The sequence below is a fragment of the Meles meles genome, chromosome 2, assembly GCF_922984935.1.
Source record: "Meles meles chromosome 2, mMelMel3.1 paternal haplotype, whole genome shotgun sequence".
NCBI lineage: Eukaryota > Metazoa > Chordata > Mammalia > Carnivora > Mustelidae > Meles > Meles meles.
In genome coordinates this window covers 150,884,693-150,901,702 of record NC_060067.1, presented here as the reverse complement: position 1 = coordinate 150,901,702, position 17,010 = coordinate 150,884,693, and the positions used below count along the sequence as shown (strand labels likewise).

At 43.5% G+C, this 17,010-nt stretch overlaps 1 protein-coding gene across 5 annotated transcripts in view; it reads left to right on the top strand.

Moving 5' to 3' along the window:
- The first annotated feature begins 1,427 nt into the window (after positions 1–1,427).
- Positions 1,428–17,010, top strand: part of GAB1 (GRB2 associated binding protein 1) — a 124,424-nt gene continuing 108,841 nt past the window's right edge. For 2 of the 5 annotated variants that reach the window (XM_045992842.1, XM_045992851.1), the window contains exon 1: positions 1,430–2,450. In XM_045992842.1, coding sequence (XP_045848798.1) covers positions 2,379–2,450 — 72 coding nt within the window. In that variant the 5' untranslated portion in view covers positions 1,430–2,378. Of the gene's footprint in view, positions 2,451–17,010 lie in introns of all 5 variants that reach the window. The other 3 variants (XM_045992891.1, XM_045992833.1, XM_045992861.1) reach the window with 3 other exon arrangements.

The following is a 17,010-nucleotide window of genomic DNA, read 5'->3' as shown; positions in this document are numbered from 1 at the left end:
TTGTGACAAAATCTGCATTCACACACTTAAAAAGAATTGCTCTGGTTTATTAGCTGCTGTAAAAATGACAATCACTGACATTCCAAAAGCCTTAAAATTTAAGAAAAACAACAAGTTCCCTTGCTCGTTCTTTCTCTCTGCCATGGTCAAGCTTATTCTTTTATCTTTTCATAAAACAAGTCTTGGGAGTCTCTCTTCACATCTTACAAATCTCCATCTAAATGTCTCTTCAAGGAAGTCTTACCTCTCACCCCATCTGACTGAGCCCACCCCACTTATTCTTTCACTTTACTATATTTGTTTGCCTCAGGGCACAACATTTATCACAATCTGTGATACCTTTTCTTTAAGATCCTATGCCACTACAGGAATGTCACCTCCCTGAGTGCAGGGATCTTTGTCGCTACTCCAGCACCTAACTGCAATTGCACACTTTCAAACTGAGAGGAACTCCTGAATATGAATGTCGTGTTAATAAGCAAATGCCGTGTTAACTTAGCTCCTAATATTTTAGCACTTTCATCTGATTATTTATATTACCTTCTGCAGATTGTTTTGGGGCTATGTTTTTTATAAGTAAATTGGGAAAGATATTTCTATTACAGGACAATGGTAAGCTCAGGACCAGGAGTCATAATTGTAAAACACACACAAGTAGGCAAATAGAAGTAGGACATCCAGTAATTCTCCCTGTTCTAGACCAACATTCCAAGGGTAGATTTTAAACAAATACAACGTCAAGTGGAAGAAACTGGCAACAAACGGAGGGAGTGTGAAACTTCAAAATGTCCCACACAAAGACTCAGTCAAATCCCACGACCCCACTAAGAGATCCTACCACCCTGGCAGGCCTGCTCCGGGGACCCATCCACGCCAGTCCGGGTTGGTCCCCCGTCCTCCCCACCAGGCTAGTGGTGCGCGCTGCCCCCTCACCCTCTCTCCTCTCGTCCCGGGCCTTAAGTTTCCCCGGCCCGGATCCGCGGGGTCGCGGTCTCCCGTTTTGACTGCAGGCTGTCAAGTAGAGAAAACCCCCCAAAGCCCTGATCTTCTGTATACTACAAACTCTGAACTGATACTCGACAGAGCCAACTGGCAAACCCCAAACTGACACTCGAACATTCCTCGGTCCTCCCAGGGCCCGAGCCCCGGCAGCCCTGGTCTCGCCAAGGCTTCGTCCGCCTTCCCCCACCAGGTGCCGGCTGGGGGCTCCGGCTGCCGCCGCCGCCGCAGGGCGGCTGAGGACCCCGTTCCAGCTTCCCGAACTACAGATCCCAGGGTGCCTCTCGGACTCCCGCTCCCTCCCTCCGTCCGCTCCCTCCGCCCCCGGCCCTTGTTGTTTTGGCTGGAAGCGCTCCGCCGGAGTTTCAGAGAAAGTCTAGGCAGAAACCGGAGCTGGCCAGAACGGGGGAGGGGAAGGAAGAAAGGGAGAGGGAACTGGGAGGCCCTGCCGCTCTGAGCCTGCTGCGCGCCCCTTGGCGGGGGAAGCGACGCTGGAGGAGCGTGAGGGGACGGGACAGTGGGGTCCTTCTCCGAAGCCAAGCGCCGAGTGCCTGGTTCCTCCGCCGCTCTCCGCCCTCTCCGGCGGCGGCGAGAGCGGACCCACCCTCCCGCGGGACTTGCGCCCTGCCCAGCTCCTGCCGCCCAACGACACTCTGCGTTTCGCCGCCACTACGGCGGCTCCCTGCGTAGCCCAGGACCTGCCCTGAGCCCGCACGAGACCCTCGCGGTTTCCTTTTAACCTCTGTCCGCTCCCCGCTCTTTACCGGGCGCCGCGGAGAAGTGACCCACTCTCTCCCGAGGAGGAGGAAGGGGAGGATCGCGCCCGGCGCACCGAAACCAAGGGGCGATCCGGAGTGGGCGCCGCATGGGGGCATTGTGTGAGTGAGTGAGTGTGTGTCTGTGTGTGTGTGAGAGAGTGTGTGTGTGCGCGCGCGTGCAACGTAGTGTCTTTCGGAAAGCGCTCGGGGAGGTCCTGTTCTTAGGGGGCGGAGCGCAGGGGACCGAGGCTCGGCTCCGTGCTGGGGTAGAGTCTCGCTGTGCCGGAGCGCTGCAGAGGCGGCCGGCGGGACGGCGCGCCTGGCGGCTAGGCTGGCGCACTGAAGGGAGGCCCGGGCGCCCTCGGCCCGACAGCTGCCCCGGCTCCGAGGTGTCGGCCTTGGAGACGCTGCCAGCTTCTGTTCACCGTCAGTGGACCCGCGTGGGAGACGCTTGGACGCGCACAGCCAGCGCGCCGCGTAGCCCGCGCGTCCCGTCCGGCCCCGGCTGCGCCTCGAAAGAGCGAGGCTCTGGCGGCTGCGCTGCCGGCGGGCGTCGGCTGTGTCGGGAGCGCGCCCGCCCGCCCCTCAGCTGCCCGGCCGGCAGCCGGAGAGGCGCGCACCATGAGCGGCGGCGAAGTGGTCTGCTCCGGATGGCTCCGCAAGTCCCCCCCGGAGAAGAAGTTGAAGCGTTATGTAAGTAGAGCTTCGGCCGCCTCTCCTTGGGCCTCCCCGACCGCACCGCTGCCCCGGCCGCGCGCGGGGCGGGTTCTTCAACTTAGTCCCCCATCTCTTTCCCCTCGGCCCCTTCCCCGGCAGGCTCTGCACCGAGGCTGTAAAGCTCACATCCCCGGCTTCCCTCCACTTTGCCGGCTAACTTTCTTCCTCCAGCTTCCAGAAGGCCTGCTGTGCGGCGGGCCTCATCGGCCCGTGGGAGGGCCCGGGTTTCCACCTAATGCCTGCAGCATGTTTTTACTACTCCTCGTAGCAGAGGTGAGGGGAAGAGTATTCTTCTTTCTTTATGTCTGCGTTTGATCATCATGGGGCTGCTGAACACTGAATTTCCCGCAACCGAGAAACCGCTGAGGTTTTAGAACTCAGCAACTCTCTCTTTGGTCGGCGCCCTCATCTCGTCTTCCCCCACCCCCCAACCCGAGGTGCGGGCGACAGTGGACTGTGAACCTCAGAAGTTGGTATTAGAAACCAGCATCTCAAATCCGTGCAAAAGGGAAAGAAAAGTTAACTACGCGCCCTGCCGTTTGCCTAGCAGGGTTCGCATTTTCGCGGTTTTGAATCGAGGGACGGCGGGGTTTGGCCCGAGAGCCTTGGCAGTTTGCAGCGAGAGGAGGGCGCTGGGGGGAGCCTGGCGGCTGGTATTTGGGCGCCTTGGACGCGCTGTCAAACCTCGCAGGAGGGGGGACAGCTGAGGCCCGTAGGATTTCTGTGTGTTGCGGTCCTTTCCCAGGCCACCAGGGTTACTTAAATGGCATTGGTGTAATTGATACAAGATGCTGATTATGTGTTAAACCATTTTAGCTGTTAAGAAAAATATTCCTTGAAAGAACCAACCTCACTTTGGTAGAAATCTATGCCTTCTTCAGGGGTCTGGATTCTTACCCCTTCTCCCCCGTTGGTTCTTTGGTCGCTCCCCTCTGCAAAGGAAAAGAAATGACGTTTGTCCTGGTGTATGGAACCAATGTTTTTCTAGTAAAATGTGTTTTCAAAAGCAAAATGTATGCCTCCCTAAATACAAGTCTACTGTCAGGGGCCGGCACTTCCAATGGAACTTACTTCTTGTTGAATGATATCAACACCCAGCATTAGAACCCAAATTAGTCTTAATAGTCACTGCTTGGATAGTGGAGTGAAGTGCAGTGTTTAACTGCACCGACTCACCAGAGAGTTTCTGGTTCACTTTCTGCCAGTATTTGTTATAGACAAGTAATTGTCATTTAAGAACTTGATGCCACACATCCCAAGAAACTCGAACCCTTCCAGATCCCGTCTCTTTACTTACCACAGTTTCCTGAATGTTCTGGTAGAGATGCAACTTTCTTCCAACATTTGCGGGAGGCCGTGGTTTACTTAGGTCTTTAGTTCCAAAAAGAAGGTTGTATGTGTGTGAGAAGGGGGAGTAGGGAGATAGGTGAATTTGTCTTGAGAGGCACAGTTTAGAAAACACGTGGACCTAACGATGTTCTAGGAGGAAACTAAAGGGACAGTACAGTTGCCTAAATAAGTAGTGATTTTAGAGACGTAACACATTCTTTCACATGGTTGGTTTATGGCTCTCTCAAAAGATGCCTGCCACTGGACTAGGCATCATAAGATTAGACAATATAGCGGGAAAGAAGCCCTGCCTAGTGGGCTTGCAATTTAATGTAATATAATTTAAAAAGAAAATCAGCCAAAAAGATTGTCTTAAGACAATGAAAAGTGCCCCCCCCATATGTATTATTTCATTTGATCATTACAACAGTTTTATGAGGTAGGTATTATCTCTGTTTTACAAATGAGAAAACAGTTTCAGTAACCAGAATGTGCCATAGGATTTGAACCCAGATCTGCCTAACTGCTATAAAGGTTAATGACTCATCTAGTTCAAATGGAGCTCAGACTAAGTCATCTTTAAAGCTCCTTTCAGTTTATAACGTTCTAGGAGTCTGTGAATATTAGTTGAGAATGCTGGGAAGAAGCAAGTTGGGGGATAAGATGCGTAGGCTAAAGAAACATAAGACCCTCAAAGCAGCTTTCTGAGTTTTCAGAGAAATGAGACAATATGTGAAATGAGCCAACAGCATAAAGTGGTTTCAGATCGTGTGCCAAAGCTGACTGTTATTTATTTATTTTTTTAATAGATGTTTTGAGGAATAAGCTCATTGTAGTCTGAAACCATAGGGATACTTTTGAGAGATAGCAGACTCCATAAACTGTTTTCAGCAGGGGGAAGAATATGCCCAACAGCTTGGAGGAGGTGGGGTTTTTCTTGCCTTGCTGAGTACTAGTGTTTTCTTTATACATGGATATGGCCCAGGAAAACAGTGTGCAGGGTGGCTACCAGAATTTAAGGGGTCCCAGAGGATGACTGGAGAATTGTTAAGTTAGAATGAGGACTATCTTACAGTTTAGCTGTCAAGTTGGTTGCCCAGAAGTTTTTGACATTTCCAGATTATCGATCTTGAGGCGTTGATGTCCAGTTCAGATTGTTTTTGCTAAAGCAGTTTTGACCCTCAAAGACATGCATATATTCATCTATTTCTTTTCATGTAAAATCTTTATGAAAATAAAGGGCAAAAGGAAACATTTTTGGCCATCCAGTAGACAAAATGTTGCTTGATAATAGTTTTTAATGAATGGATTTACTGTGAAAAGATATCTTGGATGAATGGTACTGTGATTGTTAACGAGATGTTAGGGAGTTTGGACGTTGATTGTTTTGGGGAGCATTTGGCCCATGGGATTTCGACAGTTGTCTTACTGTTTACAGTATTTATAGGGTAGTCCAAACGATTAAGATGGTACTTAAGGGCTTTTACATGACAAGAAGTGGTTTTAGTTTTTATCTTTAAAGTCATCTCACTTATGGCTTCAGTGCATTCCATTTACAGCTCCTTTTTATGTTTACTATTTCATAGTCAACTCACACAGCCTTTTCTTTGCACACTAGTGTGTTCCTCTGGTATGAAAGCTTTTCTTAAATTTCCTAGAGAGAGTGAAAGGGACATGAAAAGAGAAAGCCTGGAATAGTGTGTATATTCCCTAGCCTTTTCATTTCTTTTTACTTTTTTCTACATCTATTTGCAAAAGGGTAAGAACCTCTTCTATGTATTTCATCCTCTGAATTTTTTTGAAGTCTACTTAAAGTAGAGGTGAAAATGTTCATGCTTTCTTTCAATTTTGCTACCACTGTGTTTCGGTTTTTTCCTATGTTGTATATTAAACAGCTGCTTTTTTACGTTGAGGACCTCAGTGGAAACGTATACAGATCACCATCCCTAGGGTTACAGAAAACAAGTAAACTCTTGGTAGTTTGCACTGAACGGTGGTGCTCAGATTTTTAAGAAGTTATTTAAAGACAAATCAGCTATTTGAAATAATGGTAAGATTTTCATCACTACTTGAAATTTCAGCCAAGATGAAATGTAAGTCTGAAAACAAAGGATTGATTCAAGCCAGCTGGCTATCACCATATCTCTGCAGGAGGAGCTTCCCTGTGGCCTGCCTCAAGTCTGGACACCAGGTTTGGGCTCCTCCATGGCCCAGCTGTCAGCATTGGGCAGGTGTGTAATCTCAGCAGGAGAACCTGCTTCTGAGGCCAGACCAAGGTGGCCTGGGAGCTGCCAGCCAGTCTGGGAGCAAGACCTCGGCCAGTTCTCTAGTGTGTAATCAGCACCCAGCTTGGGCTCCACTGTTAAGCTGTCAGTTAATAGGATGGTTCTTGTCTGGACTTCCAGAACATGCCCCTGGTTTTGGAAATGGGCCTAGAAACAGAAATCGCCTCTTTCTCTCATTGGGCACCTCACATCTTACATGGAGGACAGGGGTACAAGTGGGCAGAGTTAGCATCTCCTTGTTCAGGTACTGCCCAGGATCTGTGCTAAGCATTAGGTCACTGCTCAGTAGTGCCACTACGGCACATGGGATTGTGATGTGATGTCTGTAAGCTCTTCTGTACTTTTTTTTTTTTTTTTTTTTTGCAATTACTAGTAGCAGTAAAGGGACTCTCTGAAGCTTTTACTTAGTGATTGAAGGAGCATAATTATTCTGTCGAAGTAATTTTTTTCTTGAAAACCCCAGGATAGTAAATGTCCATTCAGATTCTTAATGTTTTCTTTTTACCTTTTCTCATGTGGCAGGAATGCTGTTTCTGTTAACAAAGATCATCAACTACTAATTACATTAAGCCTTCATGATAGGTGGTTGATAGTTGATAGTTAATTGTTTCATTATGCCTGGACTTAATGATGAGTATAAAACTCTCCATGTAAAACTTGCTGAATTCCTAAATCTGATTGTTGTCTTTGGGATTTAAAATTATCATTAGAAAATTGTATCAGTTTGGAGGGTAGTTTTAGAATTCTGCTGTTTTGAAAATTTGATTTTAAGTTTTTTAAAAAGATCATATTTGAACAAAATACAATAATATGACAAGGGTTATACTTGGATAATCTTGTTGACAGCTGAATTGTTTATCTCAGTGTGTTGTGTAGTTATTAAGCCTGCTTTAAAAATAAAGTATCGAAGCTTTTTTAATGACTAAATTCCATATGTATGTATGTATTTAAAGTTTATTTTCAATAATCTCTGTACCCAACGTGGGGCTCTAGCTTATGATCCCGAGATCAGGAGTCATATGCTCTTCTGACTGAGCCAGCCAGGTGCCCCAGTAGAATTCCATATTTTGTAGTTAACATAAAAATATGTAGATAAGGTCTTGATAATTTGCAGATGGAGGAAGTTTAAGAGTGACAGATTCAAAACATTGAGTGCTATCACTCCTAATTTTCTTAGAAACTAACACAGGGGAAGGGACATCACAGCAGGTAGACTACTACTTTATTTGTGAAGGATTTGGAGAAAATTGTGCTACTGTGAAAGGAATCCTGGACTGAGTGTCAGGATGCAGGATTGGATTGACTTTGCCGTTTTCTAGGTGATTCTTTGACCATTCTGATCCTCAGTTTCCTCATCTGTAAACTGAGGAAGGGGCATGCAGGTCTAGATTCTAAATTCTCTTGTGGCTTAACATTCCATAGATATTTCCTTGGAAGTGAGAGGCAGAGGGGAGGAGCTTCTTATTGAGAAGCCTCCTTTTTGGGAAATAAATTTTAATTTCTTGCTCATCTTAAATAGTTTAGTGAATGTATGAGGAACTGCTTAAGCAGTCTGGGGACTCTCTAGCATTTGCCTTAATAGAACAGAGGCTCACTGAGTACAAGGCCGTGAAGTTGCTGCCCTGAGTGTCACAGTGTCATCGTGTCTCCAGTACCCAGTGCTGTGCCTGCCTCAGAATAGAAGTGCAGGTATCTGTTGACTGAATAAATCAACTAGTATTTCTGGAGCTTTTGTAATGTGTCATGTGTGGAATACAATGGAGGGAAAGGCCTGCTCCCTGCCCTCAAGGAGTTTCTGATCTATCTGTGAAGACACGCTGTAAATGCACCTACATTTAAATCGTTTTACAAGACATATGTTATAAGACCATATATGATTACTTGCCAGATGAATGATTCAGACAATAATTGCTTAAGAGTTCAAACTGAGAGGGGAATGGGAGGGGGCTGCCAGGAGAGGATTCACAAATGACTTTTCAGGCTCTGTTCTTGGAAGAACTGAGGTCTTGCTGGCAGAAATAGTAGATCCCAAGGGAAGCCTGGTTTTAAAGGAAGAACAAAGACAGTGTTGAGTTTAGACATCCTAGGGAAGAGAACAGCTTCAGAACATCTAAGTTTCAAGCATGGAGTTTGGATGTCAGCTGTAAAGTGTGGTTTGAGAAGTTTCTGTTTCTGCCATGACCTAATGCTCCTGATGGGATCCTGACCACAAGTGAATATTATGTGTCAGATAAGAAAGGAACAAACAAAACAACTCTTTTGGTCACCTGAACTTATTAAAATTCCAAGGGACCATGTGTTATTTAAGAATTTCTTTATGTCTGTTTTGAGCTAAATAATTCATTCTGGCAAGCATTTAGTTTACAACAGAGAGGGAGCATGTTCTGGTGGGAGGGAGAATAAAAGAGCCTTTGATTCATTTGCTCCTGAGTTCCAGCAGGAGGGCCAGCACTCCCTTGGGCTAGTGTCTTATTTTGGACTTTGGAAGCCATCTTAGCCCCGCTGTGTGAGTGCCAGCTAGTGTTGGAGAAAAGAGAATAACACCATTGGGTCTCATTAAACCCCCTCTGACTGTTGATGGACGGGTTTCTCTCATTTCACATTCCTCAAATTAACATGGTGGCTAATTTCCACCAAGTTAGAGCGTCATCTGAGTTTGCCATTTGAACTTTGGCTTGAAGTCACAACATTTCTGTGAGTCCTTTTATCTCAGTCTAGGGATTTGAGTACAGGAAACTTATCAAGTCACAGGTCTCTTTATTCTCTCCTCTTTGGCTACAAGCACACATAAAATTAGCATTCTTTTCTTCTTTAGATTACTCCTGGGGAAAAGTGGTTCTTTGTACAGTGGATTTCCACATCCATTAAATAAGTAGCCTCTTCAGTTGCCAAGTAGATGGCAGGGAGTCTTACAGAATAGGAGGTGGCAGTTCAGGCCTGTGGAAGTACTGGGAAAAGTCACTTTAGTCACTTTGACCATTCCAGGCTTATAGGTGTAAGCCCCTTAAATAGTATAAGAATGCCTGAGCTGGAAAAGGGAATCTTTTATATTTTCAGCAGTTCTTTTATTCACAGGCGCAAAACTCTCCCTAACTGAAGAGAATAATTCTCATTGCTGAAGGCACATGAAGTAGAGCCTAACAGCTTTTGACCCTCTCGCAGCCTGCTTTGTGAAAAGTAGTTACCGCTGCGCACCGAACCCATGTTTGGTTGTTATCTCTGTTACATTAGCTCTTGAAACGTTCTGATTACAACTTGTAGCTGCCAAGCCCTGTCCTGCAGTATTATCTGGAACAAAAATTTTCCATGTGGTTGTTTTTAGCAAAGCTGCTCTATACAAACTGCACATGAAGATGTAAGTTGCAAGAAATAGAGCTTCTAGAAGGGGAAATGTGAGTTATCTTAAATTTTTTCTACCATTTAACTATTCTCTCCTTTTGTGTATTTCAGAAATTTTTATCATACTTCTAAACTGAGTTTTATTTTTATATACTGGAAAGAATGCCAAATTCACCATGAGTTTTTCTTATGGTGGTATTTCTTTTTTCTCTCAACCTTTTACTTAGAATTCATACTTGGCCTAAATAATTCCCTGTGTCCAAAAAGAAAAAAAAAGTCCTAAAAGGAAAAAAACAAATGGCTACATTGTTCCATGAATTAAAAACAATATACGGAGAGTCCAAATATTTCTTTTCAATGTAAAAATCTTAGGTCATTTTTTTTTTAAAGGAAGAAAAATATTAAACTTTGCTTTAACTATCCTGTTCATTGTTTTTCTTTTCCTTTTTTTATTTTTCTTTGACTCGTGTGGTTTAAATTTTTTTTTTTGAAAACAGTTTTATACGTTCTTTAAGAACGCCACAGATGAAAAAAGAAAACATCAACATTCCATTTTACATTTCAAGAGAAAAGTGAGAGGAGGGCAGCTATAGTCTGAGAAGGGGAAAAATGTCAGTTGACGCCATGGCTTTGTACATTACTTTCCTGTTGCTTGGTTGAGTCGGATATTTGTCATTTGCCTACAGATATTTAGTTAGTATACATGAAGGAAGCAGGTAAATATAATTTTAGTCAAGGTTTGCTTTTGTGAAATGAGGACATAGGACATTAGCTCTCAGGAGAAGGTTGAGAACTCAATCTATTGTTCTTGTTTTTGTTTTTATTTTTGTTTTGTTTTTAGTTTACTTATTTATTTATTTATTTTTATTTTGTTTTTTTTTTTTAAAGATTTTTGTTTATTTATTTGTCAGAGAGAGAGAGTGAGCACAGGCAGACAGAGTGGCAGGCAGAGACAGAGAGAAGCAGGCTCCCTGCCGAGCACGGAGCCCGATGTGGGACTCAATCCCAGGACGCTGGGATCATGACCTGAGCCGAAGGCAGCCTGTTAACCAACTGAGCCACCCAGGCGTCCCTTATTTTTTTTTTTTAGTAATCTCCAAACCCAGCGTGAGGCTCGAACTCATAACCCTGAGATGAAGAGTCCCATGCTCTACTGACTGAGCCAGCCAGGCGCCCCTTTATTTTTTGTTTTTAATACATCAGTTACCTAGTTGCTATAACTATATTTTATTTGCTAACTTTTTTTTAAGTGGGAGAAAGGTGAAAGAACTCTTTGTCCCGTGGATCTCTATCTACCCTCTTGCTCTTTTCTCTTTGTTTTCATTTCTCTCTCTGTAATGTAAGCCTAGCCAAGCTACCAGTATCACAGAGTATTTGTGTTAGAATCTTTATATACACGTTCTTTCATCTTTTCTCTAAAAGGGGGGAGTTATTTCTGACCCTGTAATGTGGTAATCAAGACTAGGAGTAATAATGTTCCACCTAGCATGTAGATTGTTTTCCTCTCCTGAAATGCAGTTTTTAGTTACTACTGTATTGGGAAATGTGGTCAGGCCACTTTCCGAGTAGCAGAACTCCTCCCCAGATGACTACCTGATTAAAGAATTAAGTACCTGGTGTGCTTTCTCAATTCTGATCCATCACATATTCCCATTAGTGCCTTGGCCAGGGTCATAGCAGCCAAGATGAAAGTGCTTCTAGTTGGAGGGATGACCAGTTGCTTAGCGGGAGAGAACTTTTAATCTTCCAGTCTTGAAAGAGAAATACTTGGTAAAATGCTTCCTCCAGTGTTTTGAATTCCAGTGGCGTTAGGTAGATCTTGAAGAGGAATGAATGATCACCTCCTTCAGTTAAGGAGGTATTATTTGAACCCCCTTCCCTCCGGCAACGTTATAATTGACCCCAAAGTTGTGTAGGAGTATTAAATTTTACAAGTTCTCCTTGACAGTTTCAGATTTGAATGTTTGAAGTGTTGAGAAAAGGTAGAAGGAAATACTGAACAAGAATGCAAAGTATTTGGGGAGGTAATTTGATCCTAGTGATGCTGTTACATAAAACCAAAGCCTTCTGAGTAATCTTCACTGGGTATATAGGTCATTTATCTCCGAAGAACAGGGTGCAAAATTAAAATGGTGCTTTTGAACAGTATTCCTTTTTTCCTTTTTCTTCACTTAAGTAAGTAGTCAAAAAAGGAAAAGCAAGCCTAATATATTTTTGTATTTGATGTATTTTTCCAGGTGATTTTCATAATGACCTACAGTATACACAGTAGAAGGTACATACACACAATTTGTTTACAAAGAAAATTATAGCTTCAGTATTCATTCTTTACTGTTTGTAATAGGATATTAATTTCCAGAGGACAAAGATGGCATTTGTTCTCTGTGTCTAAAGGTACAGTGTGATACTTAGCATGATCTCTTGAACAACATAACCAGATAATTATACAATTTTAAACCTAAAATTATAGATTGTCTAGTATAGTGTTTTTCAATGTTTCTAACCCTTGTCATTTGGCTGTCTTTTGGCTTTTTATCCAGTTTTTCTTTCTATGATTTACATTACCAAAACAAGTTATATTGAGTATCTTTCCCAGTTACACGGATATCCTTCCCTAGTCAAGAATCCAACCTTCTCTTTTTATAAGGAGTGAAAATTAGCCTCTGGGAGACTAACTGATTTGTCCCAGGTCCTACATGTTAACTAGCTGTTCTGGCAGAGCCAGATCTCTCATCCCTTGGGTCATATCTCTTCAGTCACTGAGGGAATGCCTGCTATGAAAAAGTACTGTGAAGAATTCAGAAAAAGAGGACCAAGAGGGCTGTCTCCATTTTTTGGGAGTTTATATGCTACATAGGATGCATTTAGTATGATCAGTGACATTTGAGATAAGACTCTAGAAGAATTTAGCAGAAGGAGGTGAATTCAGGGACTTAATGAAGGCTTAATGAAGGTGGTTAGATATTTCTCACCAGGATCTTGAACAGTGGATTTTGTTTTCAAAGCAGGAGCTGAAATGAGACTCTTTCTATTCCTCCTTCCTTAGACAGACTTTTTTTTTTTTTTTTTTTAGTAGGCTTTGTACCCAGTGTGGGGCTTGAACTCACAACTTTGAGATCAAGAGTTGCATGCTCTGCTGACTGAGCTAGCCAGGTGCCCCCAGCCAAATTCTTTTTTTTTTTTTTTTTTTTTTTTTAAGATTATATTTATTTAGGGGCGCCTGGGTGGCTCAGTGGGTTAAAGCCTCTGCCTTCGGCTCAGGTCATGATCCCAGGGTCCTGGGATCGAGCCCCACATCGGGCTCTCTGCTCCGCGGGGAGCCTGCTTCCTCCTCTCTCTCTGCCTGCCTCTCTCCCTACTTGTGATCTCTTTCTGTCAAATAAATAAAATCTTAAAAAAAAAAGATTATATTTATTTATTTAACAGAGAAGGAGAGAGACAGCAAGAGAAGGAACACAAGCAGGTAGAGTGGGAAGAGGGAGCAGCAGGCCTCCTGCTGAACAGGGAGCTGGATGTGGGTCTTGATCTCAGGACCCTGGGATCATGACCTGAGTCGAAAGCAGACGCTTAACAACTGAGCCACCCAGGCGCCCCACCACCAGCCAGATTCTTGAGTGGGTTTTGTACACTTGGCTGCTTCCACCTGCTGCTCATTTCCTAATGGAATAGAGTCTGTGTCCTTTTCCTAAACAGTTCGCTCTGAGGTCCCCAATGACCTCCTGGTTGCCAGATACAGCAGAACTAGATTTGAACTTTTTAGTTCTTACTTTTCATGGAACTCCTGACTACATTGATGGACAAACAACCAGTTCCTCTTTTCAGAGTCTTCTTTCCATGCTTTCCTAATACTGGGCTCTAGTCTCCTTATGTATGGGAGTTCTTCAGCGTTTTAGTGCCAGTCCTGCATGGGCCTTGTCTCTCATTTCATGCTGTTGATTACTGCTTCAAAACATGTGAGTTCATGAATCCCTTTGAAAATTTGATAAAAGGTCTGGGCTCTCAGTTTCTGCAGAATTCTTATAAACTTACACATAATTGTTACTATAACCTTGCATTTTTTCCTAACCTTTAAAGCCCATCTCTGGATCTTAAATGGCCTTGAATCATACAATAATGATTCAAGGGTGTTATCTCAGTCTGTTTCTCAGTCCACATCTGTGGATCTAGCTGCTTAGATCCTTAACTACATAGATGCCCCACAGCACCCCAGCCTCAGCATATCCATAGCCAGCCTTAGCCTCTCCCTCTACCTGGTCCTCTCGCTGTTCCCTCAGTCAGTGCCTCCACCATCACTTGTGCAGAGCTGTTTTGTGTTATCTGTCCTTCATTCTCCATACCCAGTGACCAGTCCTATCAGTTTTACCTCCCAAATATCTCTTTGAGGGGCCCCTGCATGGCTCAGTCAGTTAAGCATCCAACTCTTGGTTTCAGTTCAGGTCATGATCTCAGGGTTGTGAGATCGAGCCCTGGGATCGAGCCCCACATCGGGCTCTCTGCTCCATGGGGAGCCTGCTTCCTCCTCTCTCTCTGCCTACCTCTCTGCCTAGTTGTGATCTCTCTCTGTCAAATAAATAAAATATTAAAAAAAAAAAAAGATCTTTCATCCTCTTCCACTGCCCCACCTCCTTACCGCCTCATCCCCCTGCGTGCATGTGCATGATCTCTCTCAATCTCACTTAAAGAAAAAAACAACATATAAATATCTCTTGAGTTAATCAACTTCTGCTACCTGAGGTGCCTTTGCCTTTCTTCTGGTTTGAGGCAGTAGCCAGTGGCCTCTCTCCTTCCATTCTTCCACACCATCTTCAAACTGTCTTCATTAAGGCAGCCAGAGTGGCCTTTGGAAACACAAATCTGAGCATACCGCTCCCAGTTTGAAGCTGCTCTAAGCAGTTCCTTTGGCTTTTGCCCAAACCTCTTCTCTCAGTTTGCAAGGCCCGTTGTGATGGGGTGCCTGCGTGTGCCTCCCGTAGTATTTGTTGCTACCTTCGCACTCCGCTTCAGCTCTACTGAACTTCCACATCCCACACTGGCCTTGTGACCTGTCAGTCTGGCCTTTGCCCTGCTCTCTTCTTCTCCCAGAATTTTTGGTCCTCCCATCTGCCGGCACAGCCAGGCTAACTTCTGCTTGTTCTCTGCCCCTGAAGCCTCCTCTGAACTCCCACCACTCTCGCACATAGACACAGTGGGCTGCCAGCATCTGTTTAATCCTCCTTTGATACTCTTCTGTTTCCATAGCATGGTGCCTGTCGCAACTGATCATACATGCTTGTTTTAATTGCTTACTGCCCATTCGTATAGTGGGGCCATATGGTGCCTAGTGAACCCCAGGTACTTTTGCCTTCGTGGCCTTCCCTTTCTCTATTAAAAAAAAAAAAAAGAATAAAAGTTGTATTTTGCAAGTGTGTCACTATAAAGATGAGTAAGTTCCAAGCTGGTATTGTTATTGTTATATTCTTTTTTTATCCTGACTTTAAAATAAATTAATATAAAAACACTTCTCATGGGCATTGTGCCTTCTGTGCCTGATGGGTATGTTGCTTTGTTAAATGGGCATAAATACTTTGGGCCTACTCACAGTTATTTTATTATGTGCCCCTTTTGTGATGGCTTGGATACCCTATTAAGCAATATTAAGATTTTGTATTTTAGCCCCTAGTAATGGAAAAAATATATGGAAAAATAGGGTGATATACTCAAAAGGTATATATAACATATATATGTACTATACACATATATATTTAAAAGAATATATATATTTAAAAGAAATTGTGAGTTTTCTTATGATGTCAAAAATATGTTGTATGAGTTATTTTATTAATACAAGCTTTTCTTCATGACGCTTCTGTATCCAGCAGTGGTTTTGGTGGATGTGGGGAGGTAATTTGTGGAGACATTCCAGAATGTCTGGAGACATTTTTAGCTGTCACAGCAGGGGTACTTGGGCTGTTAGTCGGTGGAGGCAGGATGCTACTAAACATCCTGCATTGCACAGTACAGCCCCTCCAACAAAGAATTATCTAGCCCAAAGGGACAGTAGTGTTGACATTGAGAAACCTTAATGTAGAGGGATTCTTCACAAAGCTTAGTTTCTGCATGCTTATTATTTAGATTCTTTCCCTACGTGTCCATTAAAAGCTATATACTTGACCCCTGAACAACACGGATTTGAACCAGGTGGGTCCGCTTAGATGTGGACTTTTTTCATTAAATATAATGGAAAATGTTTTGGAGATTTGCAACAATTTGAAAAACTCAGAGATGGGGGCACCTGGGTGGCTTAGTCCTTTAAGTGTCTGACTTTAGAATCCAGCTCAGGTCAGGATGTCAGGGTTGACCCTCAGGCGGGCTCTGTGTTGGGCATGGAGCCTGCTTGAGGTTCTCTCTCTCCATCTTTGCCCCTCCCACCCTAAAAAAAAAAAAAAGACAAAAGAGAAAGAAAAACTCACAGATGAACCAGGTAACCTAGAAACCTAGAATACCAGAAAAATTAAGAAAAAAGTACTCTTGTAAGAATGCAGTATATAATACATAAAACATATCAAGTATGTGTTGATTGACTATTTTATAGATAAGCCTTCTCTGGTCAACAGGAGGCTATTAGTAAAGTTTTGAGGGAGTCAGAAGTTAAATGCAAGATTTTTGATTGCATGGCTGATTGCATCCCAGCCCCTGTGTTATTCAAGGGCCAACTATATTTCAACTGTAGGATTGTATTGTAGCACTGGAACCAAACTTTTTTTTTTTTTTTTTTTTTTTTTTTTACCTCAGTAAGGCTAAGAACAGTCATTGAAGTGGCTGAGCTTATGAACACGAGAAGTTGGTGCTGTGTAACTTTCACTAGGGTTTATTTGAGACAAAATCTCTCTCAAAGGGTCTGTTGTCATTTAAATCATTACCCAGATATTCATTTTTGCCCTTGCTAATCCTCGCCAGAGTACAACCAATTGTTGTCTGGGTGGGGAGGGGGATGTGAAGTGTTTATTCATGATTTTTATTACCTCTTGGCTTCAGTATCACCATTCATTGTTCACAAGGCACCCAGCTTGTTTACTTTTTATAAATTACATATAATCAGTCCTCTTGCAGGTCTGGCTACTGTAATTGGCAGTAGCCACAGAGCAGGGCTGACGAGTCCGCATTTATGCTGATGTCTCTCATTCAGCTCATGTTCTACTTTCCATGCTTTCTTGCCTCTTCCCTCTGTTTTTTAAAAGGAAGGTGAAGAGAGAATTGCCACCATGCTCTTTTCAGATACCAACGGTGCTTGTTTATTATTTGGTTGAGTCCCTGTGTCTTTTGGGAAGAATCCAGGCTTTGGGGCAGTGGTATTCAGACTTCTTCCATATGTATTATAGTCACCTGGGCAACTTCTAAAGTGAGGATTCTTGAGCCCTACCCACCTTCTGCTATTTAGTAAATTGAAGCTGAAGTCCAAACCACTTTTTGCCTCAAACCCCTGCTGATTCTGATATAGGTGATTTTTGAAATTATACTTGGAGAAATCCTTAGTTGGGCATGGAGGGGAAAAGGGAGAAGAAAGGAAATCCAGTAGAAGTAAATGTGTATGAAGAGTGGGCTAG